At 36.9% G+C, this 25,130-nt stretch overlaps 2 protein-coding genes across 8 annotated transcripts in view; one reads left to right on the top strand and one right to left on the bottom strand.

Annotated features, from left to right (window-relative positions):
- Positions 1-19,271, top strand: part of MSL2 (MSL complex subunit 2) — a 40,753-nt gene extending 21,482 nt beyond the window's left edge. For all 4 annotated transcript variants that reach the window (XM_059162686.1, XM_059162683.1, XM_059162684.1 and 1 more), the window contains one exon: positions 15,359-19,271. In XM_059162686.1, coding sequence (XP_059018669.1) covers positions 15,439-16,950 — 1,512 coding nt within the window. In that variant the 5' untranslated portion in view covers positions 15,359-15,438 and the 3' untranslated portion in view covers positions 16,951-19,271. The remainder of the gene's footprint in view (positions 1-15,358) is intronic.
- Positions 19,272-21,493: 2,222 nt separating this feature from the next.
- Positions 21,494-25,130, bottom strand: part of PPP2R3A (protein phosphatase 2 regulatory subunit B''alpha) — a 195,928-nt gene continuing 192,291 nt past the window's right edge. For 3 of the 4 annotated variants that reach the window (XM_059162676.1, XM_059162677.1, XM_059162681.1), the window contains one exon: positions 21,494-22,765. In XM_059162676.1, the coding sequence (XP_059018659.1) occupies positions 22,633-22,765 (133 nt within the window). In that variant the 3' untranslated portion in view covers positions 21,494-22,632. The remainder of the gene's footprint in view (positions 22,766-25,130) is intronic. The other variant, XR_009350901.1, reaches the window with a different exon arrangement.

Raw genomic sequence — 25,130 nt, 5'->3', positions numbered from 1 at the left:
AAGAAAAGGGTGTGTGTGTGTGTGTGTGTGTGTGTGTGTGTGTTGCAGGGGGAGTGGATGTGGGGAGAACAGGAGGTGGAGAAAGGGGGAGAATATTTAAGTATTAAAGCCTGTGGTATTTTGAAAATATGAGGGGAAGGGGAAACATGCCAAGTATTTATTGGATTTTATTTTGTAACATACAGAAAATTTCAGTGTATAAAATAGGACTTTAATATACTTATCACCTCAACAATTACCGATATCCAACTGTAAGACTTTTGATGCACTCTTATAAATCTTGCTGTAAAATCTTAGAATCATCGAATTTTAGAGCTGGAAGGAACTTAGGTATTTAGTCATTTTTTAGCTTTAAGAAATGGAGGACCAAGTCAATTTTAATGGCACTTCATTGTTATTCATTACATTTTTTAAAACTCAAAATTGATGAGATTTGTACAGTTACAGAATTAACTATTATAGTGGATGCCAGGTATGCATTACCCAAATCCCCACTTCAGGATTGAAGGACTTCATTCTCTTAATTATGGGGAGTGTTGCTCCCAAAGGTCCCTTTCAATTGCCCTTGGCTTGAAGAGAGCCAAGCCAAGCTCACAACCCTTCTTGGGAGTAGCGTGCATCTAAAGACTAGTCCATTAAAGACCTGGCTCCCTTGCCCCAATGTTCCTAGTTCCTAGCTTCACTCACAGCTTCCAGTGGTGTCTTCTGAGGTCTTTGTTGTGATTGTATCCCAGCCTAACTTGTTCTTCCTCTGCTACTTCCTTTCTCTGCTGTGGTAGTCCTAAGTGTGCCCCAGGTAAACTTCAAGGAGGTGAACTTTAAAATTTTTGATGAAAAATTACTGATGAACTTTAAAATTTCTTTTGAGGGCGCAGCCTGGGTGGCTCAGTCAGTTAAGTGTCTGCCTTCCCCTCTGGTTATGATCCCAGGATCCTGGGATTGAGTTCCTCACGGAGCTCCCTGCTTTTCCCTCTGGCCTCCCCACTGCTCACGTGCTCTCTCTCTAGCAAAAATGAAATCTTTAAAAAGAATAAAATTTCTTTTGATATGTAATGGATTTCCTAGACTTTACAGGATTAACATTATTAATTTTTCATTTTTCTGAGACATACCAGGCAAATGTTGATAGAATCATGTGATAATATGATACAAAGAAATTTAATTTTATAGTGCCAAACATACAGAAAAAAATTGATCATTGGGACATGTTTTAGGATGTAGCAAAAATAGGAATGAATACTTCCTTAAACATGTTGAATAATCTTGGCATTTAGTTAGCTTCCTTCCCCACCCTGTATCATTCATTGCTAGTGTTTCTGCTCTCTTTTTTTTTATTGCCTTTTGTAAATTAAAAGTTGACCCCCCCCTTTCCAGATCAAACTCATGTTTTCATTGTTTTTTTTCTTGAGAATATTTTATGGACACATTCTTTCCCCCCTTTTTTGGTCATGCTGTAGAGAATGGAATATACAAATACACTATAAAGTATATTTGAAATAAATATGGTTGGATTGAGTCTTTTTTTATAATAATTTTTTAAAGATTTTATTTTTTTATTTGACATTGACACAGTGAGAGAGGGAACACAAGCAAGGGGAGAGGGAGAAGCAGGCTTCCCACTGAGCAGAGAGCCTGACATGGGGCTCGATCCCAGGACCCTGGGATTATGACCTGAGCCAAAGGCAGATGCTTAACGACTGAGCCACCCAGGCATCCTGGATTGAGCCTTCATACAAAAATCTTGCCCTTATGGTTCAGGAAGGATGTGTCCAGCAGAATCCAAGACTGCATTCCTAAGCAGAATACTTACTTGATTTTCTGTCTGCAACATTTGAGAGTGCCTTTTCAAATTCAAGTGTGTACCTGTCATCAGTCAGATATTTTGTCATTGCTATAAGTTACCGTCCTTTCTTGGATCCAAGAGCTTCGGAGCAATGTGATTTGGCTGGCATCAGTATTCTTACTGCTCTTATTTAATTTATTTATTAAAGAGTTTATTTATTGGGGTGTCAGGGCAGCTCAGTTGGTTAAGTGTCTGCCTTCAGCTTGGGTCATGATCCCAAGGTCCTGGGATCAATCAAGCCCCACATTGGGCTCTCTGTTCTGCAGGTAGCCTGCTTCCTCTCCCTTTGGTGCTCCTCCTGTTTGTGTTTGCTCTTTCCCTCATTCTTTAAAAAAAAAAAAGAAAAAGATTTGATTTATTTGTCAGGGGGCATGGGTGGGGAGAGCGTGTGCACAACCTGGGGGAGGGGCAGGTGGAGAGAGAAGCAGGCTCCCCATTGAACAGAGAGCCTGATATGGAACTCATCACAGGACCCTGGGATCATAACCAGAGTTGAAGGCAGATTTTTTTTTTTTTTAAATAGTCATATATTTTTTATCCCCAGGGGTACAGGTCTGTGAATCGCCAGGTTTACACACCTCACAGCACTCACCAAAGCACGTACCCTCCCCAGTGACCATAACCCCACTCCCCTTCTCCCAACCCCCCTCCCCCAAACAACCATCAGTTTTTTAGTGAGATTAAGAGTCTCTTATGGTTTGTCTCCCTCCCAATCCCATCTTGTTTCATTTATTATTCTCCTACCCCCTTAACCCCCCATGTTCCATCTCCACTTTCTCAATTCAGGGAGATCATATGATAGTTGTCTTTCTCCGCTTGACTTATTTCGCTAAGCATGATACCCTCTAGTTCCATCCACGTCGTCGCAAATGGCAAGATTTCACTTCTTTTGATGGCTGCAGAGTATTCCATTGTGTATATATACCACATTTTCTTTATCCATTGCTGCTACAAACATTCGAGTGCATGTGCCCCTTCTGATCACTACGTTTGTATCTTTAGGGTAAATACCCAGTAGTGCAATTGCGGGGTTGTAGGGTAGTTCTATTTTAAACATTTTGAGGAACCTCCATGCTGTTTTCCAGAGTGGTTGCACCAGCTTGCATTCCCGCCAACAGTGTAGGAGGGTTCCCCTTTCTCCACATCCTCACCAGCATCTGTCATTTCCTGACTTGTTAATTTTAACCATTCTGACTGGTGTGAGGTGATATCTCATTGTGGTTTTGATTTGTATTTCCCTGATGCCAAGTGATATGGAGCACTTTTTCATGTGTCTGTTGGCCATCTGGATGTCTTCTTTGCAGAAATGTCTGTTCATGTCTTCTGCCCATTTCTTGATTGGATTATTTGTTCTTTGGGTGTTGAGTTTGCTAAGTTCTTTATGGATTTTGGACACTAGCCCTTTATCTGATATGCCGTTTGCAAATATCTTCTCCCATTCTGTCAGTTGTCTTTTGGTTTTGTTAACTGTTTTCTTTGCTGTGCAGAAGCTTTTGATCTTGATGAAATCCCAATAGTTCATTTTTGCCTGAAGGCAGATTCTTTACCAACTGAGCCACCCAGGCATCCCTCTTCTTGCTTCTATCTTTTTTTTTCTAAAAGATTTTATTTATTTATTTGACAGACAGAGGTCACAAGTAGGCAAAGAGGCAGGCAGAGAGAGGAGGAAGCAGGCTCCTCCCCACTGAGCAGAGAGCCTGATCCGGGGCTCGATCCCAGGACCCCGGGATCACGACCCAAGCCGAAGGCAGAGCCTTTAACCCACTGAGCCACCCAGGTGCCCCCTCTTCTTGCTTTTAAAAGCTTCCCTCCCCTTCCCCCTTTGTCAGTAATTCTTCCCGTATATATAACTGTAGACAAACTTAAGGTGATCAGTGAAGTTTCTGGGCCATTTGGAAAGGAATAGCTGATGAAAAGTACATTATTGTATTCAAATATGATTTTAGAGTCAGTAACAAAAAGTGAACCTAGAAAACTTCCTACTGAAGAGCTCTGCTTTTTTGGAGTATTTTGAGATAACGAGTTAGTACTATTTTCTTTAGTAATGATTTTAAAAAACTCTCATGGAATATAATTCCATTTTAGCAAGTAAAGTTTTGTCAATTATTACTTTCTTCCCTTTCTTAGAACTTTGGTACGATTTTCTGATCGCTTTTTATTTTCTGATTAGTTTTGATATGGGTCCATTTGTGGGGAAGGAAATTTAGGTTGATGTGGAAACACACTTAATTAATACAGAGGAATGTATCTTTTATGATACCATTTCTTTTTTATGTAGCTTGCATTATCGGCAGAAGCAGAAAACTACGTCCTTTTGTAGGATGCCACATACTTTACATCTGATGGGTTCTGTGATTTTTTTTTTCCTTTTTCATTATTTCAGTGAAACTGGTTGAGAGATTACAAAGGTTGGTTGTCCCTCCTCTCCTCCCCCGCCCCCAACCAGATATTTTTCTTTTCTTTTCTTTTTTTTTAATTAAAAAAAATTTTTTTTTTTTAAAGATTTTACTTACTTATTTGACAGAGATCACAAGTAGGCAGAGAGGCAGGCAGGAGTAGGGGGGGGAAGCAGGCTCCCCGCTGAGCAGAGAGAGCCTGATGTGGGGCTCCATCCCAGGACCTGAGATCATTACCCGAGCCGAAAGCAGACGCTTAACCCACTGAGCCACCCAAGCGCCCCATGGACCAGATATTTTTCTATATATCTGTATATGTATGTAACTATTTAAGTATTTGTGGAATTTGTATGTCCCTGTGGATTCTTTGAGTGTTTAATACTCTAATTTCCAAGAATGCTTCTTAGAAAACTGTTATGATGGTTTTAGTTATTAACCATGGCCTGCCTGTGTGCATTTTTTACTTTCCAATAGTGGTATTTCAGGATGTTGTTGAGGTGAGTCTTGGCTAATTTTCCTGATCCTCAGGTGTCCTCTCAGATACAAGTAAGATTTATGTAAAATTACTTGCATTATTTGAGGTTACTGATTAGTCAGTCTTTGTTACTATAATAGAAGCATTTCCAGGAGTGGGAATTCTGGAGAGGGGATGGTGGTAAATACAGAATGTTTTGGTCCTGATAAATGCTGTTTATGTGCCTATGCCATTTTACTTAGAATTACAAGATCCCTTTTTTGTCAAATGCAAAAAATTAAGCCATTGAGATAGTTTAATTTCTTAAACCATTTTCTATTTTTTAATTGTTTTCATTTTACTGAAATTACTTTCATTGGGATCATTTCTTTTCCATATAAACTCTAAAACGAGAATTAATGATTTTTCAGTTCCTTTGTTGTTATGTCTAACTTATCTATGTTACATTTAACCTGTTGTAGCTTTTGCCATTGTAGATTTTATTTTATGATCATTATTACTGCCAGTTCCAGTATTCACAGGGTAATGTTTTAGTCATTAACAAATTTTGCTAAACATTTGAGTCATTATCAGTTTTACTTTTTCTTGTGTCCTCCCTCCACACCCCCTACACTTAATTTCCTCCAATAATGTGATGAAAATACTAGTGGAGTTAAATGCTTTCACCGTTAAAATGGAGAAGCAGAAAGATCTTTTTTGGATATAAGATCTAATTTACTTGGTAATCTACATGTCAACATAAGATTTATAGTATGTCCACTTTTACCATTTGTATTTTGAAGTGAATGGATTGCCAGTTGCTTTTTAAAAAATTGGGATCAGTTATGTAGAGTTTGCTAAGAGAGTAATGATATTCTTATTTGCTTATGCTAGGGAGAAGTGTGTTTTTGTTTTTGTAATTTTATTTATTTTTAATAAACATATAATGTATTTTTATCCCCAGGGGTACAGGTCTGTGAATCACCATGTTTTACATAGAGAAGTGCGTTTTTCTCAAATGGAGAAGGGGCAGTCTGATTTGAGACCTAGTTACGGTTCATTTGCTTATTTGTTTTGGCACTTTGGGTCTTTCTCTCAAACTTAAGCTGCTTTGTAAATCTCGCAGTCAGTGATTGTTGTCAGTGATAGGGATAAAATGCATGGCAGCTGGTCCAAGTGCCCAAGCTTTGTATATTACTGTAATTATTTGAATGATCTATGCTAAATCTATTTAAAAATGGGGAAATCCTGTGGCTAAAAAGTATGTTTATTGAGAAAAGTATAGTTTATAAAATGTGTTTATGATGGGTGAATTAAAGCCCTTTTCTAGTCCTTTATTTTTTTTTAAAGATTTTATTTATTTATTTGACAGAGAGAGATTACAAGTAGGCAGAGAGGCAGGCAGAGAGAGGAGGAAGCAGGCTTCCTGCTGAGCAGAGAGCCCAATTCGGGACTCGATCCCAGGACCCTGAGATCATGACCGGAGCCGAAGGCAGCAGCTTAACCAACTGAGCCACTCAGGCGCCCTCTAGTCCTTTAAAAGTTAAAGCTAAATATGGCTTATATTATTTAAATTGTTGATTTAGGTGTGATAATGGCATTGTGGGTTACAAAAGAGGATGTACTTTGTAATGATTTATACTGATGAATATATAGAGGTGAGTTGATGTCTGGGACTTGTTTGAAATACATAATAAAAGGGTAGATGAAGCAAATACAGTATGGTCTTGATAATTATTGAATCTGGGTGATGTATACGGAGGATAATTATACTATTTTCTCATTTCTTCTGTTTGAAAATTTTATTATAAAAAGTTTCATAAAATTAACATTAAAAAAATCTGATATTAAGTATCTTAGTAAATTATTAACAGTTACCTATTCCTGGAATTGCCGTTGGGTAATCTAAAACTGAGACTCGGTTCCAAATTATAATTGGCTGATTGGGGATGGGAAAAGTTAATAAGAGGGAGAACAGACAAGGAAATTAGTAACTTTTTTAGGTGAGGAGTAAAAATGAATATTTAGTCTATAGTCTTTTTGTCAATATAGCATCAGTAATTGTTTAAGGCACATAGTATCCTAATTCATTTAGTTACAGGACAGCTTGTGTTATGTAAAGGAAGAAATTCGTGTGATACATTGCAATCTAAGGATTCAAGGTAATGCAGTGAGAAATTATTTTGTTATAAATTATACATTTTATTATTTATTTATCTATCTATTTATTTATTTATTTTAAAAGACTTTATTATTTGGGAGAGAACATAGAGGAAGAGGGAGAAGCAGACTCCTGGTTGAGCAGAGAGCCTGACATACACAGGGCTTGATCCCAGGACCCTGAGATCATGACCTGAGCCAAAAGGCAGACGTTGAACTGACTGAGCCACTCTGGCGCCTCTCAAATGATAACATTTTTAAAGTCTGAAGTCTGAGACTTTTTCTTTTTTTTTGAGAGAGAGTGAGTGTGCGCATAGGGTCGGGGGAAGGGGTTGTTGGTGGGTAGAGTGGGAGAGAGAGAATCCCAAATAGGTTCCATGCCCAGTGGGGAGCCCCTCGCAGGGCTTGATCCCAGAACCCCGAGATAATGACCTCAGCAGAAATCAAGAGCTATTTGCCCAATCGACTCAGCCACTCAGGTGCCCGAAGATACCTTTTTTTGAACAAGTTTTTTTGGTACTTGAATGTGAAACTATATGGAATATGATATAAAATTAATTAAATTTCTCCCTCAATACTGCCCAGTTTTTAACAGTACAGTCTGCGAATGAGTGACACATTTCCCCTTGACTCACATTGCCCATCCATTTTATTTTCTAGGGTAAGATGTATTTTTACAATTCTAAAACTGTTACGTAACATTTCTTAATTTTGCTGGGAGGAGTTTCCTTAGGGACAGATGTACAGTAGATAAATACATGGCTGACAACCACTTCTAAGAAACCCCTGAATCTTTTACTTTCTCCCTCCTTTCACTGGAACTGCCTTTATCATGAAGTGTAAAGAGAACCCTTTGGGAAGCCTTTGACAGTTAAGATGGTTAGCTGAGTGCACAAAACAAGTTTGGTATAGATATCTCTAACGGTGGGTTAAAGTTTTGGATATTTGTGTTGGGGAATGGTTGGGCAGTCCAATAGGTATTGAGGCCAGGTGATGGAAATTCTTAAGAACTCAGTAATGGTGAAGTCTTGAATCAATAAGTGGGAGTTTTTGAATCAATAAGTGGGAGTTTTTGTAGCCTCCAGTTCTCAGTATTAGGCATACTCTCCTAATACCTCAGCAAGAAATACAAAGATGTGTACAGTGTAAAAATTCTTTAAGATGCTTGGTAGTTTAGGGGAAGTTTTGCTTGGAATGACTGGTGAAAAAAAGATCAGTAACAGAATGAAGGCAATCCTTATCACTTAGCTTGTACAATTTGCAGATCATTAGGGATTATAAAATGACATTCAAATTATATTGTTTTATTTATTAGCTGCATTTTTTTCTGTAAAGAGAAACTTTTCATCTGTGGGTTACTTGGTATCATTTATATATAGTTAAATCAGAATAAACGGTTGAAGCTTGCTCTTTATTTACCGCTTTTCAAACTAATGAGGCATCCTGAAACGGATTTTCCTTCCTTTTTTTATTCTTCCTTTCCTCCCTTCCAACCATCCATGAACTCCGAGATGAACTTTATAGATCTACTGCATTCTGTTGCATGCTCAAATTTTCTTATGTTTGGCCAGCAGGAACCTTTTCAGGTTTGCTCCTAGGTCCCTTTAACACAGTCCCGATATTTGATAGTTTCCTTACTTTCCGTTATAACAATGTAATCAAAACTCATCTTGTCTAATTTATGTCACAGATCTGGAATCAGTGATTTGTCTCAGAAGCTGTGAATTCTTTGAACAGGAAATTGTTTTTCAGTGCCATTATCTGAGTTCATTGCTTCTGGGGTTAGTCCTTTGCTTCCAGGCTTTTTCAGTGTGTTGCGCTATGAAATATGCACACTTAAGATGCAAACATGAATACATACTGATAAATCCAGTTGAAATTCAGAACTACAGGATTTTTTGCTTAGTGTTTTCTATCGTATGACTTCCTTGTTCCTATTTTTTAAAAAAATCCAGATTCTTAAGGACATCAGCATTTACTTTATTCCACAGTAAACATCATCACCTTCATAGTGACTGTCAATGTTACTACCACCAATGTGATGACTGAAAAAACAAAACTAGGATGCTAGGATCAGTCAATTTCTTGTGTTTTAAAATTATTTAAAATAGTTAATCTCTGAATGGTTATACCAACAGTTTGATATGAAATTAAGGTTACTTGCTTTGCTTTTCATTTTTAGGGGTTTCTTTTATTTGTTAATCTTTTAAAAGATTTTATCTATTTGAGAGAGAGAGAGGGAGAACAGGAGCAGGGGAGAGACTGAGGGAGAAGCGGGCTTCCTGGGACTTGATTCCAGGACCCTGAGACCATGGCCCAAGGCAAAGGCAGATGCCCAACCCACTGAGCCACCCAGGTGCCCCTAGGGGTTGTTTAAAATTTTTAGTTTATTTTATAATTATGTAAAAATACTTACAAGGATTGAAAGTTAAAAGCTACAAAACAAGTTAAACCCAGAATAGTCCTAGCCGAGTCTTTTCCTTTTTACGTTCGTCTAGTCTATCCTTCCCAATAGTTATTGTTTAACCTTACATTTTATTCTTTTAAGTGCTGCTTCTTTTAAGATAAACATATCTATATATTCATATCCCCTACATCCTGCTTTAAAGTCAAGGGTACTCTAAGAATTCCTATATTAGGTAGAAGGTTGGATTTCATAACTACTGGTGTCTAAGGTGTTCGTTTTTTTTTTTTTTTTAAGATTTTAGAGTTGTGCAGCTGTCACCCTGTTACGGTATTAGAACATTTTCATCACTGCTAAAAGTTCCATTGTACCCACTTAGTTAATCCCTGCTCCTGGTTCCCGTCCTAGACAATAACTAGTTCAGCTTTTCTGTCATTTCTAGACATTTTATATAAATGAAATAATCCAATAATGTACTCTTTTGCATCTGGCTTCTTTCATTTAGCACACTTATGAAGTTAATCATATTGTAGCATGTACCAGTAGTTCTTTTGACAGCCGAACAGTATTCCATTGTATAAATATACTACATTTTGTTTATCTTCTCACTGGTTGGTGGACGTTTGGATTGATTTCAGTTTTTTGTCTGTTCTAAATAATGCAGCTATGCATATTTTACATAAATTTATATGGACATATATTTTCATTTCTCTTTGAGATATGAAAGCTCCTGCTCCTAGGAGCAGAATTTCTGGTTTGTATGGTAAATTTATGTTTAACTCTTTAAGAAATTATTTTTAAGAAACTGCCAAACTTTCCAATCTGATCTATGGTTTTACATTCTCATCAGTAATACAGAAGGGTTCCAGTTTTTCCACATCTTTGCCAGCTGTTGGTATACTGTCCATTTTGAATTTATTCATTCTAATAGGTGTGTAAGCTGTGGTAAAAGTTTTACTTTCCTTAATGATATTGAGCATATTTCACGTGCTTCATAGACACCCTTTTTTTGGGTGAAATGTTTATTCAGATCTCTTGCTCACTTTTTTTTCCATCATAAAGATTTTAATTTTCACTTTTTTTTTTTACTTTTAAAAGATTTTTTAAGGATATATCACATTGTAAATCATAATTCATATTAGGGATTCTAAGAAATATGATAAAACCCAACTGATTAGATGGTTCTCAGATATTTCCAGTGCTTTTAACGGGTGAAATACATAGTTTCAGTCCCTTGAAAGTACATAAGCTCTATACTAAGCCATTTATATGTACTTTTAGGACTTCTTTTTACATTTTTTTTCTCTTACAATGTTACATTAGTCACCATACAGTACATCATTAGTTTTTGACGTAGTGTTCCATGATTCATTGTTTGTGTATAACACCCAGTGCTTCATGCAATACATGCCTTCCTTAATACCCATCACTGGGCTAACCCATCCGCCCACCCCTTTTCCCTCTAAAACCCTCAGTTTGTTTCCTGGAGTCCATAGTCTCTCATTGTTTGTCTCTTTCTGATTCCCCTCCCCTTCATTTTTTCCCTTCCTTCTCCTAATGTCCTCCATGCTATTTCTTATGTTCCACAAATAAGTGAAACCATATGATAATTGTCTTTCTCTGCTTGACTTATTTCACTTAGCATGATTTCCTCCAGTTCCGTTGATGTTGATGCAGATACCGGGTATTCATCCTTTCTGATTGCCGAGTAATATTCCATTGTGTATATGGGCCACATCTTTATCCATTCGTCTGTTGTAGGGCATTTGAGCTCCTTCCACAGTTTGGCTGTTGTGGACATTGCTCCTGTAAACATTGGGGTGCATGTGCCCCTTCTTTTCACTGCATCTGTATCTTTGGGGTAAATACCCAGTGCAGTTGCTGGGTCAGAGGGTAGTTCTGTTTTCAACTTTTTGAGGAACCTCCACACTGTTTTCCTAAGTGGCTGTACCAGCTTGCATTCCCGTTAACAGTGTAAGAGGATTCCCCTTTCTCCACAATCTCTCCATCATTTGTTGTTTCTTGCCTTGTCAGTTTTGCCATTCTGATGGGTGTAAGGTGGTATCTCAGTGTGGTTTTGATTTGAATTTCCCTGATGGCTAATGATGTTGAACATTTTTTCTTGTATCTGTTAGCCATTCGTATGTCTTCTTTGGAAAAGTGTCTGATCATGTCTTGTGCCCATTTTTTGATTTGATTATCTGATTTTGGGTGTTGAGTTTGAGAAATTTTTTTATAGATCTTAGGTACCAGCCCTTTATCTGTAGTGTCATTTGCATATATCTCTCCCATTCCGTGGGTTGCTACTTTGTTTTGTTGACTGTGCCTTCTGCTGTGCAGAGCTTTTTATCTTGATGAAGTCCAAAAAGTTCATTTTTGTTTTTGTTTCCTTTGCCTTTGGAGATGGGTCTTGAAAGAAGTTGGTGTGGCTGATGGCAAAGAGGTAACTTCCTGCATGTTCTCCTCTAGGATTTTGATGATTCCTGTCTCACGTTGAGGTCTTTTATTCATTTAGGGTTTATCTTTGTGTATGGTGTAAGAGAATGATCGAGTTTCATTCTTCTGTATATAGCAGTACAGTTTTCCCAACATCATTTATTGAAGAGACTGTCTTTTTTCCACTGGATGTTTTTTTCCAGCTTTATTGAAGATTAGTGACCATAGAGTTGATGGTCCATATGGGTTCTCTATTCTGTTCCACTGACCTGTGTGTCTTTTTTTGTGCCAGTACCTTGCTGTCTTCGTGATCATAGCTTTATAATATAGCTTGAAATCAGGCAATGCGATGCCCCCAGCTTTGTTTCTCTTTTTCAACATTTCCTTGGCAATTTGGAGTCTTTTCTGGTTCCATACAAATTTTAGGATTGTTTGTTCCAGCACTTTGAAAAATGCTGTTGGTACTTTGGTCCAAATGGTGTTTAAAATATAGATTGCTCTGGGCAGCATAGACATTTTAACAATGTTTATTTTTCTGATCCATGAGCATGGAATGTTTTTCTGTCTTTCTGTGTCTTCTTCAATTTCTATCATAAGTGTTCTGTAGTTTCTTGAAAATAGATCCTTTACTTCCTCAGTTAGGTTTATTCCAAAGTATCTTGTGGTTTTTGGTGCTATTGTAAATGGAATCGATTCCCTAATTTCTCTTTCTACAATTACATTGTTAGTGTATAGGATAGCAACTGATTTTCTGTGCATTGATTTTGTATCCTGCCACATTACTGAATTGCTGTATGAGTTCTAGTAATTTGGGGGTGGAGCCTTTTGGGTTGTCCATATAAAGTATGTCATCTGCAAAGAGAGAGAATTTGACTTTTTCTTTACCAGTTTGAATACCTTTTATTTCTTTTTGTTGTCTGATTGCTGTTGCCAGGACTTCTAGTACTGTACTGAACAGTAGTGGTGAGAGTGGGCATCCTTGTCATTGTTCCTGATCTTAAGGGAAGGGAAGGCTCTCAGCTTTTCCCCATTGAGAATGATCTTCGCTGTGGGCTTTTCGTAGATGGATTTTAGGAATTTCCCTCTATCCTTACACTCTGAAGAGTTTTAATCAGCAAAGGATGCTGTATTTTGTCAAATGCTTTTTCTGCATCAATTGAGAGGGCCATATGGTTCTGGTCTCTCCTATTAATGTGTTCTGTCATACTGATTGGGTTTTTTTTTTTTTTGCCCACTTTAAAAATTGAGTTGTCTTTTTATTGATTTGTAGGAAGTGTTTTTAATATGTCATGTTATAAGCCCTTTTTCAGATAAGTGATTTGCAAATATTTTTTCCCATACTGTGGATTATCTTTTTCAGTTTCTTTCTTTCTTTCTTTTTTTCTTTTTAAAGATTTTATTTATTCATTTTATAGCAAGCACAAGCAGGCAGAGGAGCAGGCCCAGGGAAGAGGGAGAAGTAGACTCCCCATTGAGTAAGGAGCCTGACTTAGAGCTTGATCCTAGGACTCTGGGATCATGATCTGAGCTGAAAGCAGATGCTTAATTGGCTGAGCTACCCATTGTTTTCTTAATGGTGTCTTTTGAAGCACACATTTTTAATTTTGTGGAAATCCACTTTATAACTTTTTCCTTTTTGCAGATTGTGCATTGATGTCACACCTAACACTTTGCCTGGCCCAAAGTCATGATTTTCTCCTGTGTTTTTCTTCTAGAATTTTAGGTCTTATATATAAGGTGTCTGCGATCTGTTTTGAGTTAATGTTTGTACATATTGTGAGGTAAGGATCTAAGTAGTTGTTGGGTTTTTGGTTGTTTTTTTTCCTGTTTGTTTTTTTTTTGTTGTTGTTGTTGTTGTTGTTTTGCATTTGGATATCAAATTGTCCGACGTGATGTGGAAAATACTCTCCCTGTTGAATTATCTGCACACATCACAGCAATCAGTAGGCTGTAAATTTAAGAATTTCTGTGCTCTTTGTTCTATATGATTTGTATGTTTATCCTTTGCCATTGCCACATTGTTTTGGTTACTATAGCTTTAAAGATGATTTGGAAATTTGATAGTATAAGTTCTCCAAATCTGCTCTTTTTAAATAATTGTTTTGGCTATACTAGGTCCTCTGATTCCACAAGAATTTTAGAATCAGTAAATTTCTTTAAAAAGACACTGGCATTTTCATAAAGATTGCATTGAATTTATAGATAACTTGAGGTAAATTGTCTTCTTGTTTGTGGCCTGTTTAACGTGGGCTTGTGTAACCTCAGGCTGTTAAGAACTGAGCTTTTTGCCTTCTCCAGCTGGCTAGCCTCTGAGAAGTCACTTACAGTGATCATGTTTCTGGGGCTCTGCATCATTCTCTGCACTAAATGGAGTAAGCACCCTTCTGTCACAGCATCTTCTGGTCTTCAGGGTAACACTGATGGAACTGAATGGAAGGGGAGAACTGGGCAGCCCCAGACTGGACCACCACAGATTCTCACTGTTGTTACCTGAAATTGAGCAGTTTTTCAAACATATAAATGCTTATCAAATGGTTTTATCTTTGATTATGAAAATGATTCATTTTCTCAAAAGTTTGCAGGTTTATAGTTGCTTTTAAGGGAGAGAGTTTGCTGATTTCACTTGGCTGTGGCCTGAGGTATCTTCTTTTCCATGCCAGAGTCTTACTAACTACATAATTTTGTATGAGAAACAGGTGCTACTTTGAGTTTATTACTATTTGTCCTGAATTTGGAACCAAGAACCATTGCTTCTTTGTGGAGTTGAGTGGAAATAGTGAGTGGATCTAGTTGTTTTCTCTTTCCTGTTACATAATCTACACAGGTCATTTATAATTTGGGAGACCATTTTCAGTTTTATGTGATGTTCTGCTTCGGATACTTGCGGTTTATGACTAGGGTCATTTTGAATTTGTCAGAAGAATTGGGAGTCTGGTAGTATGCCCCTTTTTTTCCTTTTTAATACATTTAAACATAATTCTTTGTCCTTGCATTTTGACTTTCTGTAGGAGAATTTGAGTCTTAATCATGTATTACTCCCTTTTTTTCTTTAGATAAATGAACATAGTTCTTTTTCACCATAACATTTCAGCCTTCTCAGTTTTAAATTAGTATATATAATAAAATGGTTGGAGTTACACTTTTTTGGCGGGGGGGATGAAGATGACTGTACTGATTAATACCCGTAAACTATGTTTAATGAGGGTAGGGACTAAGTGTCTCTTATTCATATCTTTTTCCCAGTGTTTAATACAAAATAAACAGTATGATTTTGCCAGTACATGGTAGCATTATAGTGTTGTGTTTGGTTTAGGTTCTAAGGGTTTTAAGCCAATTTTGTGCTTTTGGTGACTGATTTTCACATCTCTGTACCCTTTGGAGAGGAGGATAAGAAAGTGGACTAGAACATACTGTTTGGGAGAGAAGTACAGAATCAAGGAAGATTCTGGTTTGAGATAAAGGAATGGGGAATATGGCATAGAAGTGAAGCGGACTATTGAGTATTTTTCCATTTCCTGTAAGATAACGTTTTTTTGTTATCTGGTCTAGTGAGTTTAACCCATCTTAATTTTAATAGATTACTTATAATCTCATCTTAACTTCAGTGTATGAAATTGTATATTTATTTTACTAAAATCTTTGCTTTCCTCCTTTTTCCCTCTTAGGACATTTGCTACAAGATCCTATCGCACCCACCAACTCCACCTGCCAACATTATGTCTGCAAACCTTGTAAAGGCAAGAAAATGATGATGAAACCTTCATGTAGTTGGTGCAAAGACTATGAGCAATTTGAGGAAAACAAGCAATTAAGCATCCTAGTGAACTGCTACAAAAAACTATGCGAATATATCACACAGACTACATTGGCACGGGATATAATAGAAGCAGTCGACTGTTCTTCGGATATTTTGGCTTTGCTTAATGATGGATCACTGTTTTGTGAGGAGACAGAAAAACCCTCAGATTCATCCTTTACTTTGTGTTTAACACATTCCCCTTTACCTTCAACCTCAGAACCCACAGCTGATCCTCAAGCTAGTTTATCTCCAATATCTGAAAGCACCCTCAGCATTGCTATTGGCAGTTCTGTTATCAATGGTTTGCCTACTTATAATGGGCTTTCAATAGATAGATTTGGTATAAATATTCCTTCACCTGAACATTCAAACACAATTGATGTATGTAACACTGTTGACATAAAAACTGAGGATCTGTCTGACAGTTTGCCACCTGTCTGTGACACAGTAGCCACTGACTTATGCTCCACAGGCATTGATATCTGCAGTTTCAGTGAAGATATAAAACCTGGCGACTCTCTGTTACTGAGTGTTGAGGAAGTGCTCCGCAGCTTAGAAACTGTTTCAAATACAGAGGTTTGTTGCCCTAATTTGCAGCCCAACTTGGAAGCCACTGTCTCCAATGGACCTTTTCTGCAGCTTTCTTCCCAGTCTCTTAGCCATAATGTTTTTATGTCCACCAGTCCTGCACTTCATGGGTTATCATGTACAGCAGCAACTCCAAAAGTAGCAAAATTGAATAGAAAACGATCCAGATCAGAAAGTGACAGTGAGAAAGTTCAGCCACTTCCAATTTCTACCATTATTCGAGGCCCAACGTTGGGGGCATCTGCCCCTGTGACAGTGAAACGGGAGAGCAAAATTTCTCTTCAACCTATAGCAACTGTTCCCAATGGAGGCACAACACCCAAAATCAGCAAAACTGTACTTTTATCTACTAAAAGCATGAAAAAGAGTCATGAACACGGATCCAAGAAATCTCACTCTAAAACCAAGCCAGGTATTCTTAAAAAAGACAAAACTGTAAAGGAAAAGATTCCTAGTCACCATTTTATGCCAGGAAGTCCTACCAAGACTGTGTATAAAAAACCCCAGGAAAAGAAAGGGTGTAAATGTGGGCGTGCTACTCAAAATCCAAGTGTTCTTACATGCCGCGGCCAACGCTGCCCTTGCTACTCTAACCGCAAAGCCTGCTTAGATTGTATATGTCGTGGCTGCCAAAACTCCTACATGGCCAATGGGGAGAAGAAGCTGGAGGCGTTTGCTGTGCCAGAAAAGGCCTTGGAGCAGACCAGGCTCACTTTGGGCATTAATGTGACTAGCATTGCTGTGCGCAATGCTAGTACCAGCACCAGTGTAATTAATGTCACAGGGTCCCCAGTAACAACGTTTTTAGCTGCCAGTACACATGATGATAAAAGTTTGGATGAAGCTATAGACATGAGATTCGACTGTTAAATCAGTGGGTCTTTAAACCTACCTCTGGTAGGGAAATAGCTACAGTTTCACGGCAGCTATGGTTTTGTTGGTTTAACTTGCCGGAGCTCCTGCATATAGATCACTTGTATCAAGTGTTTTCATTGCTAAGTTATATGTGTTAGTGTCGGGGAAATAGTTTGCAGATAATGGAGGAGTAACCCTACAACTATATGTCCTTAGTTCTTACAGAACCTCATAGTTTGAGAACAAATGCTGATGCAACTGATTTATACAAAATGAACTTTGGCAAGGAAAATAACATTAACCTCATTGTTTATGGTCATGCTTTGTGCATAATCAAAGTTTATGATTAAATGTAAGGAAGTGGTATCTAGTCAGTCCAAAAAGATTGTGCTGATTTTTTGTGAAAAAGTAGCCATTAGTTCAGGGGACTCAGTGCTGCCTTCAGATGCCATTGATGCTCCTCCTGTTGAAAAGCTGATGTGTCCAGCTCAACCTTTGTGCTGACATAATACCATTTCTGATCATGAAAATTGGCTACTGGTGTATGTAGCAGTTCTTAAATCAGCAGTATTATGAAAGAAAATTTGCCCCTCATTAGAATGTTGAAATCTGTCTTTTAAAGTGAACAAATTCTGTCAGGATTGCAGATGTTTAGCTGTTTATGCGATAAAACCCTTCTGAGTTTGAATAACTTTTATAGTTAGTCTGACTCCTTTCTAGGGAAAAAAATTGGAAAACCTTCACTTTTAGCATGTTCTAATTAGATAAATGAAGTGGAGAAAAGCAGTTTTATTCTGAAGGTAATTGAATTTAGACTATAGGATATGACAGAATTTTTAAAAAATTATAAAAATTTTTATTTAGAAATTGGGATTTATTTGAAATAATTTTGAAATAATGCCCCCAAACTTACCCAGGTTTATGTGTTATATTTATTGCTATTGGCCACTTCTTTTTTTTGTTTGTTTCCTCTTATAGTTTCACAGACTTTATTTTGAATATGCTCCTTTTCTCTTTTTTGGGGTGCTATTCATTATGAGGGCTTCTTTATAGAGGCCAAATAAAAAAATGCATTTTTATGAAGCCTGTGCATTTATGTAGGTTTGAAGCTAGAAGGATTTTCTTTAGAATGCTCTTTTGCATGTAAAGCACAAACTGTGTTTCAGTTTAAATTCATGACTTCCCGTTAATTTTTATGGGAAGACAAGTGAGTTACAAACATTCTGTTGAAGGGTAATCTAGTCAGTTGCTTGAAAGAGCACAGCCCAAATAAAACAAGGACTGACTAGGTTGTAAAGAAACGACCTTATGATTTAAAAGAATTGCTGCTTTGACAGTGCTTATTTAAAGAAAAATACTGCTGGAAAATTTCCAATTTCTACTACATTCACCATCTCTCATGAGATCTGACATATGTTGAAGTAAAGTTATGTTTTGATTTGGCACACAGCATGTTCAATGATGGTTACTCACCTAGTACAAGACATGGAGAAGAAACCTTTGGACACAGAGCAGATGACACCTCCTTCTGTTTTGTAGTGTATCCTGGTGTCATTTTCTGTGAATGTGGTCAGGTAGAATTGTTTTGTTGTTGTTGGGCTTTTTTTTTTCTTTTTTTTTCCTTTTCTTCCTCTTCTTCTTTTTTTTTTTTTTTTTTTTTTTTTTTTTGTCTCTCTTGGTGGGGTGGGGGTGGGCTAAAGCCATAGGAAGAAAAATGTGATGTATGTGTCCAGTATGTACTATTTTGTTTTTGTTTTGCAAGAAGAGTTGAACTATTTTTGATAACAAGAGTAAATGGTGGAAAATGCTTCTTAGTTGTCTTGTCTTTATTTGCTTTCCAAATTTTGGAATTTTATTTAATTCCTCTAAGTGTTAGCAGTGTCTTATGAAACATGTATTTGCCTAAAATTTGTAACAGTTTTGTGTTAAACCCAGATGCCCTGCTATATAAACTTGTAAATCTGTTCTTTATTCACTAATGATCACTGCAGAAATGATTAGAAATGAGATTGTACACATGGATGATTAGGATATATTTTGCAAATCTCCCAAACTTTCCTAATATTATGATCTTAAAATTCATAGAGTACTTTATTGCTTCCCAAGTTTGATAATTTTAGTTTTGTGTTTTTTGATGCATGGGAGGTTGGCAATATAGACAAATCGGAAATCATTAGTATGTGAGGGCCTTGATTGTTATGTAATATTGCCAATGGTTAATTCAGGTTGTTTTTAGCACAAGTTTCTCTTTTTTATGCTGGTATTCTCACTGCCACATTTTTGGAAACCTGTATTACACCTTAAATCTATCAATAAATGTTAGTTTTCTAATTCTATGTTGTAGAATACTGAGGAGTTTGGGATAGTATGCTCTGAATGGCCTATATTATATACATTTGGGAAGAATAATTAATTACAGTGCCTTGATTTTTGCATTGTTTTTCTTTATACCATGAGTTATTTAGGAATGCTGACTAATGGCTAACTAGGGATGATTGAGAAATTATTACTGCAGTAACTGGATTTACTTTATCAGGATTTGAAACCATCAAAACAATAACAACTTCTAATATGACACATTTTCATTTGTTCTTTTGAGTCTTTGTTAACATACATAATCAGATGATAGAAGTGTCAGAACTGGTGATTTATACTTTTGGTTAGCTTCAGTAAGTCTATGTTTCTGTGCAGAGCTATAATATGGTCCTAGGATAAAGAATTCCTTTTATTTTACTGTGATCTTAATATTCTTGAAACAACTCATTGGTGACCTTGCTGAAGAAAAGTAAAAGTTTTACAACAGATGAAAAACAAAATTTCCTTTCCCATATAATAGGTAACAAATATAAAATGTTTTAGAAAATACTAAGTTTAAAGTACAGCATCAGAATCTAAAAACTGGATGATAGTTTAACTTTTGTCCCTCCTTTCTAAAAAATTAGGTTTTAGGTACACAAATAACAATCAATTACATTCTTCTAAAAGAATACATTATATATAAGGCTAAAAGTACATAAGGCTAAAGTCCCTCTTGATACCTGTGACCCTCTCATTCCCAGTATCTAGTCCTCTTCCTTATCCCCCCAAAGGAAAGAACTTACCAGTTAGATACTCCTTTATGATTTTCCCAGGGGTTCAAATAATTATTCTTTGAAACTCAAGTTTGTGATGTTACTCTTTCAAACATAAAAATGAGCTGCAAGTGTGAATAACACCAAAAATGTGTAGTGACTATCTTAGTGAACATGGTTCATATTTGACAACTTGTCTCTTTATTTAGTTTTGCAAAAAGGGAAAAACAAAAACAAGTTAAATCATGCAGGTTTCTCCACCCAAGCACACTTCATAACATTTCCAAAAGTTGAGCAAATGACTTACCTCATTTGATCAATCTAGAATTTTATAAACACTTTGAATTGTACACAATGACATAGATAAGATGCAGGGAAAATACACACAATTTTATTAAGTTTGATTACCTTGGCAATTAATGTTTTGGCTATGAAACCCACTTTTCACTGAATAGCATTAAGACCACAATAACCCTCAATTTAATTTTTATTATGCAGCCTGGGATGTTGTAAAAACTTTAAATTTCTAGTTGGGCAGGTTTATTTGGTGAGGTATTTACCAGAAAGTCCTAGTTCCTTGAAATTCACATTTCTTGCATTCAACTCTTAAGAAAGGACTACAGTGACACTTACGTCTGAAAATATACTTTGGGTAACCTAAATTAAAATAGCTTTATCTTAAATGGAATGATACTTTTTATAATAATTACAGACTTTTAAACCAAATACAGACCAAAGTAAAAGCAAGAGGATTTCGGTAAGGAGACACAAGGTAAAAAGATGAAAGCCAAATAGTACAAAAAAAAATCAAATATATATTGGAAGATTAATTTTCGTTGATGGAGTCTTTAGAAATAGTTTAGATCATTATGGATAATAAAACCTTTAAACCATATCTGGCTTTTAAGCCAGTATTATCTTTTTAATATTTTATCTGAAATTTTTTTTAAAAAGTGGCATTCTCTCCCTAGTAAAGAGTGGATGGAATAGATGGTAAATTTCACATCACAAATATTTTTAATCCTAATTTACTAGTGTGTTTAGGTTATTACATGTGGCGTTTCCTAAAAATTTAGTCATTTTTTAAAGCTTTTAGTTGGTGAACTATTAGATGCCAAATTTTAATATTTATCATTTTCTGTTACCATGAAGTAGAGGATTAATTCTAATCATGAAAAGTAAAATAGTAGGCAACAGAGGATACTGAAAACAACAACAACAAAACCCAAACTATTATTGTACCAGTTGATGGTACATTTCCTAAATAACACTTATTTTTACTTTTTGCCCACCATAGCCTGATTATAGGTCTGATTATTTAATTTTTTTAACTTTAACATCGGTTAGGAGGAACAAAAGCAGGGTGACAAGGGATACTGTTCTGACATTTAGGACTTGTGGTTAAAGCAAAAAACCCAGGGGAAAAGGTGAGGACTTTGACATGGATGTTAGTTTCTTGGGGGTTTCTTCTGCTTACACTATTAATGTCCATTCTTTTTCATAGCTTAGTTTATCTTTAAGGACATTATAGGATTTGGCTGCACTGTGGCTTGCTGGAAAAATGTATAATTCTGTAATGAACACATCTACCTCTACAGTACAGATGAAAGTGTCTTCCTTTATGGGTGGCATCACTTTTTTTCCACTTTTGTGATAAATATTGAGGTGAGAGAATATTTGAAATTGTTCTTTTCAATATGAAGGGATTGAGGCCTTAACTGTTGGCTTAGTCTAATATTCAGTGATGAAAGGAATACATCTAGTAAGAATTTTCATGTATCACTAAGTCTTCATAGGAGGCCTTCTAGTAGGAAGTACAGATGGGATATCAACTAATTTGGAGATTAATAAGTCATTCAGTAATTCTTCACAAATGTTAGATAAGTTAAAAGGAAACTTTTTTCAAGTATGAGTCAAATTCTGTAATTAAATGTTTTTTTTTTTTCATATTTCATCTAAGATCCACAGTCAGAAAGGGGAGAGATTATTCAGAACTTGCCAGCAAGGTTGGAAGGCCCAGTGGTTACAATACCTGAGGATGTAAAGTGACTAGCAGTTTGGCAGGTCATTGTGAAGTTACATTAAACCAAGTAAGTTTCAAGATCTTTGAACTCCTCCAGTACACATATTTAAAGTCTCTTGAGATGTTTTGGCAGTGCTTTTATTAAGTCACTTCTGGAGGCCCTTAACTGCTTTTAAAAGTTCCAGAATATTTTTGACTCAAGTTTTCTGCAAGTGAAGGTTTCTTCTGGGCTCCATAGGAGTCCTGGGGGGCCTCAGAGATGCTGGACAACAGAGGCAACACCTGCTTTTGTGCAGAGAACTGTGCTTGGCACTGTCCTCGATAGATCCTTGGTACATTCAGGGGTGAAGAGTGCCAATTCACACTTCGGAAGGTGGTGTATATCACTATTTGTCTGGAGAAAAAGCTGTGCCAAGAGGTCTGAGGCAAGTTGGAGGAGTCCCCCAAATTGAGTATGTGTATCCAGACCTATTAAAACGTTTTAAAGTTGCTAGTGCAGATACATACTTGCCGAAATCAAAGCCTTTAAAAGCAGTATGCAAACTGGAGCATCTCCACAAGAAAAATACATTTAAAACATGTATCTCATGTAGACACTGGCTGCTACTCTTCATCCACTGACTGAAGCTTTCCACATTTTTCTGAAAGGTCTGAGGTTACTATTTTACTTTTATTGCCTTTGTTTCCAATTTCAGAGGGAGAGACAGTTTCCTCTGTTTCATAATCTTCAAAGGAGCTGAAAGAACAAGCAAAAGTGAGTTACTGATTTTTTTTTTTAAATATGTCAGCGTTTGGGTAGGAGTCAAATATGACAAACCAGGGACTGAAGACCGCCAGCTTACAAAAAAGTGCCCTCAGCTGCTAAATGACAGCTATAAACAAGCCATGCTGGAGAGAAAATGCTACCATCTAGAACAGAAAACCTATTCTCCCTGTTCCTTAAAACTCAAGTTCATGTTAGAATTTGTTGAAAATATGCTGTATCTAGCTTTCCCTAGGAGCGTTGGTGGGAATGAGAGCGTATTATGGATGTGGCTAGATTGGGGAGGGTTTGAGGTCCAGAAAGTATAAGCTTTACATGAATGCCTTCCATTGATGTGGCTTCCATGCAGTGGGGAACATTCTCACCCCTCAACTTGCTCTGTAGCTTCCCTGGTTTCCAAGAAGTACATTTAGGTGTGCAAGTATATACATAGAACAGATTAAAGCCAATTCATGATTTCCTTACATTCTTTACAGAACTTCCCAGCATAGCTCCTTTGCTTATTCTCCTTAGAAATACTGATATCTCCTGAACTCCATCATCTTCACCCTCAGCTATACCTGAGGGTGGCCTTATTAAGGGACAACAAAATACTTGATCTAGTGGGAATGAAGGCTGCTTGAAATAGTAAATTGATAAATATGCTGAGGCTACATCTGGACCCAGGAAAATAATACATAATAATTACTGTCTGTTACAGTATTTGATATCACCAGCTTAATCTTTTCATCCTTTTTGAGGACTTTACATACTTCTGGACATATAGTCCCTTCATCAAAAAGATACCAAGGTTGTCTAATGGGGAAAAATATGGTAAGGCAGGTGTGTCCAGTAGTAGAGGTAATACCTATTCAAATTCCTAAAACATTTTTTAATAGAAGTTAGAGAATGTTTTTAAAAAAAAAAAAGCCTATCTAATATTTGGAAAACTTACCCTTGAGTACCAGTTTTTGATCCTATCAAATAGTATTTACAACTTCATTTTGCAGAAATATTCCATTCTATACTTAATTTGTTTCTACTCTTGCCCCACCTCTTTGAGGTCTCAGTGTAACTGGCGTCTCCTGGATAAGGAGGCACTAGGGAGGGTACTGCTTTAATGGAAGTGAAGCAGGGTTGATGGTTGAGCCTCCATTTCTGGAACAAAATTCTCAAAAAATTAGTTAGCAATGCAGTTATCAGTTACTGTGACTGCTTATTTCCTGTCAGGAGTGGAAGACAATAGCCCACACTTACTGTCTGAGCTCTCAGGATCTTAAACATCTCAGAGAAGATCTGCGAATAAGTTAGGCCTGAACTGAGACTCATTCAGTAAATATGTGAGCTCCTGTTCTAGGCATGAGCCAAATGTTATTTCACCATTTCACAATGGTGACAATTACAGAACTAGCCCCTTCCTCACAGCGCTTGTACCCTAATGGAGGCCATCTGGAATAATGGTAAAGTGGTTAGCCTTAGAGCATGGGCTTTGGAAAAGACAGGTTCCAATCTCAGTTTGATTACTCGATGTGATTTTGGGCATGTTACTTAACCCCTCTGCACCAGTTTCCTCAACTAATGACTTCAGAGCAGTTCCTACCTCTTATGAAGGTCAAGTGGAGATTAAATCATAAACTCTTGGAAAATGTTAGGTATTATTCTCATGATAGAGAATGCTGGGGCTTACTGGAACATGATGGTGACATCTAATCCTATATTGGGGGGAAGAGTCACATATTTTGTGTGTCATTTGTGAATAAAATTTTTACAAAAGAGTATTTTTTCCACTGTAGCCTCATACCGGAAGTGGGATTTCTAATAATGGATTTGATCCAATCTAGTTCATTAAGCTATTCCAATGCCCTATAGGTTGGTTACAGTGGAATGCTACCCTTGTACTTTTAAGGGCACCAAGAACAGTACTATTATGCATAAAGACTTTGGAGGAGTCTTCTGGATTGAGGGAGTTCATTCAGAACCTTTTTTAGAGTCCTGGAGACTTCTACTCTGTCCTAGTGTTTCTCAAATAGGGGTGATTTTCCCTCCTGGGGACATTTGGTAATGTCACAACTGAGTAGGTCCTCTTGGCATCTAGTGGGTAGAGTTCAGGGATCCTACCTATATCCTACAATGTGCTAGACAATAACTCACAGCAGAATTATCCAGCTTAAAGCATCAATGCTGTTGAGAAACCCTGCTCTAACTCTTGCCCCTTCAATGTTAGTGCATCCCAGCATTCTGGATTAAGCTGTGCTTGTTTTCTACTTTCCTGGAAGGTCAGTCTTTCTTAAGACATGTTTACCTGTGGTTTCTAAATGTATATGCCCAGCCTCAGCCTCTTTATAACTTGGAGACTGCC

This window comes from Mustela lutreola, chromosome 2, assembly GCF_030435805.1.
Source record: "Mustela lutreola isolate mMusLut2 chromosome 2, mMusLut2.pri, whole genome shotgun sequence".
Lineage (NCBI taxonomy): Eukaryota > Metazoa > Chordata > Mammalia > Carnivora > Mustelidae > Mustela > Mustela lutreola.
The sequence above is the reverse complement of the archived record's forward strand: the minus strand, read 5'-3'. Positions and strand labels throughout refer to the sequence as shown.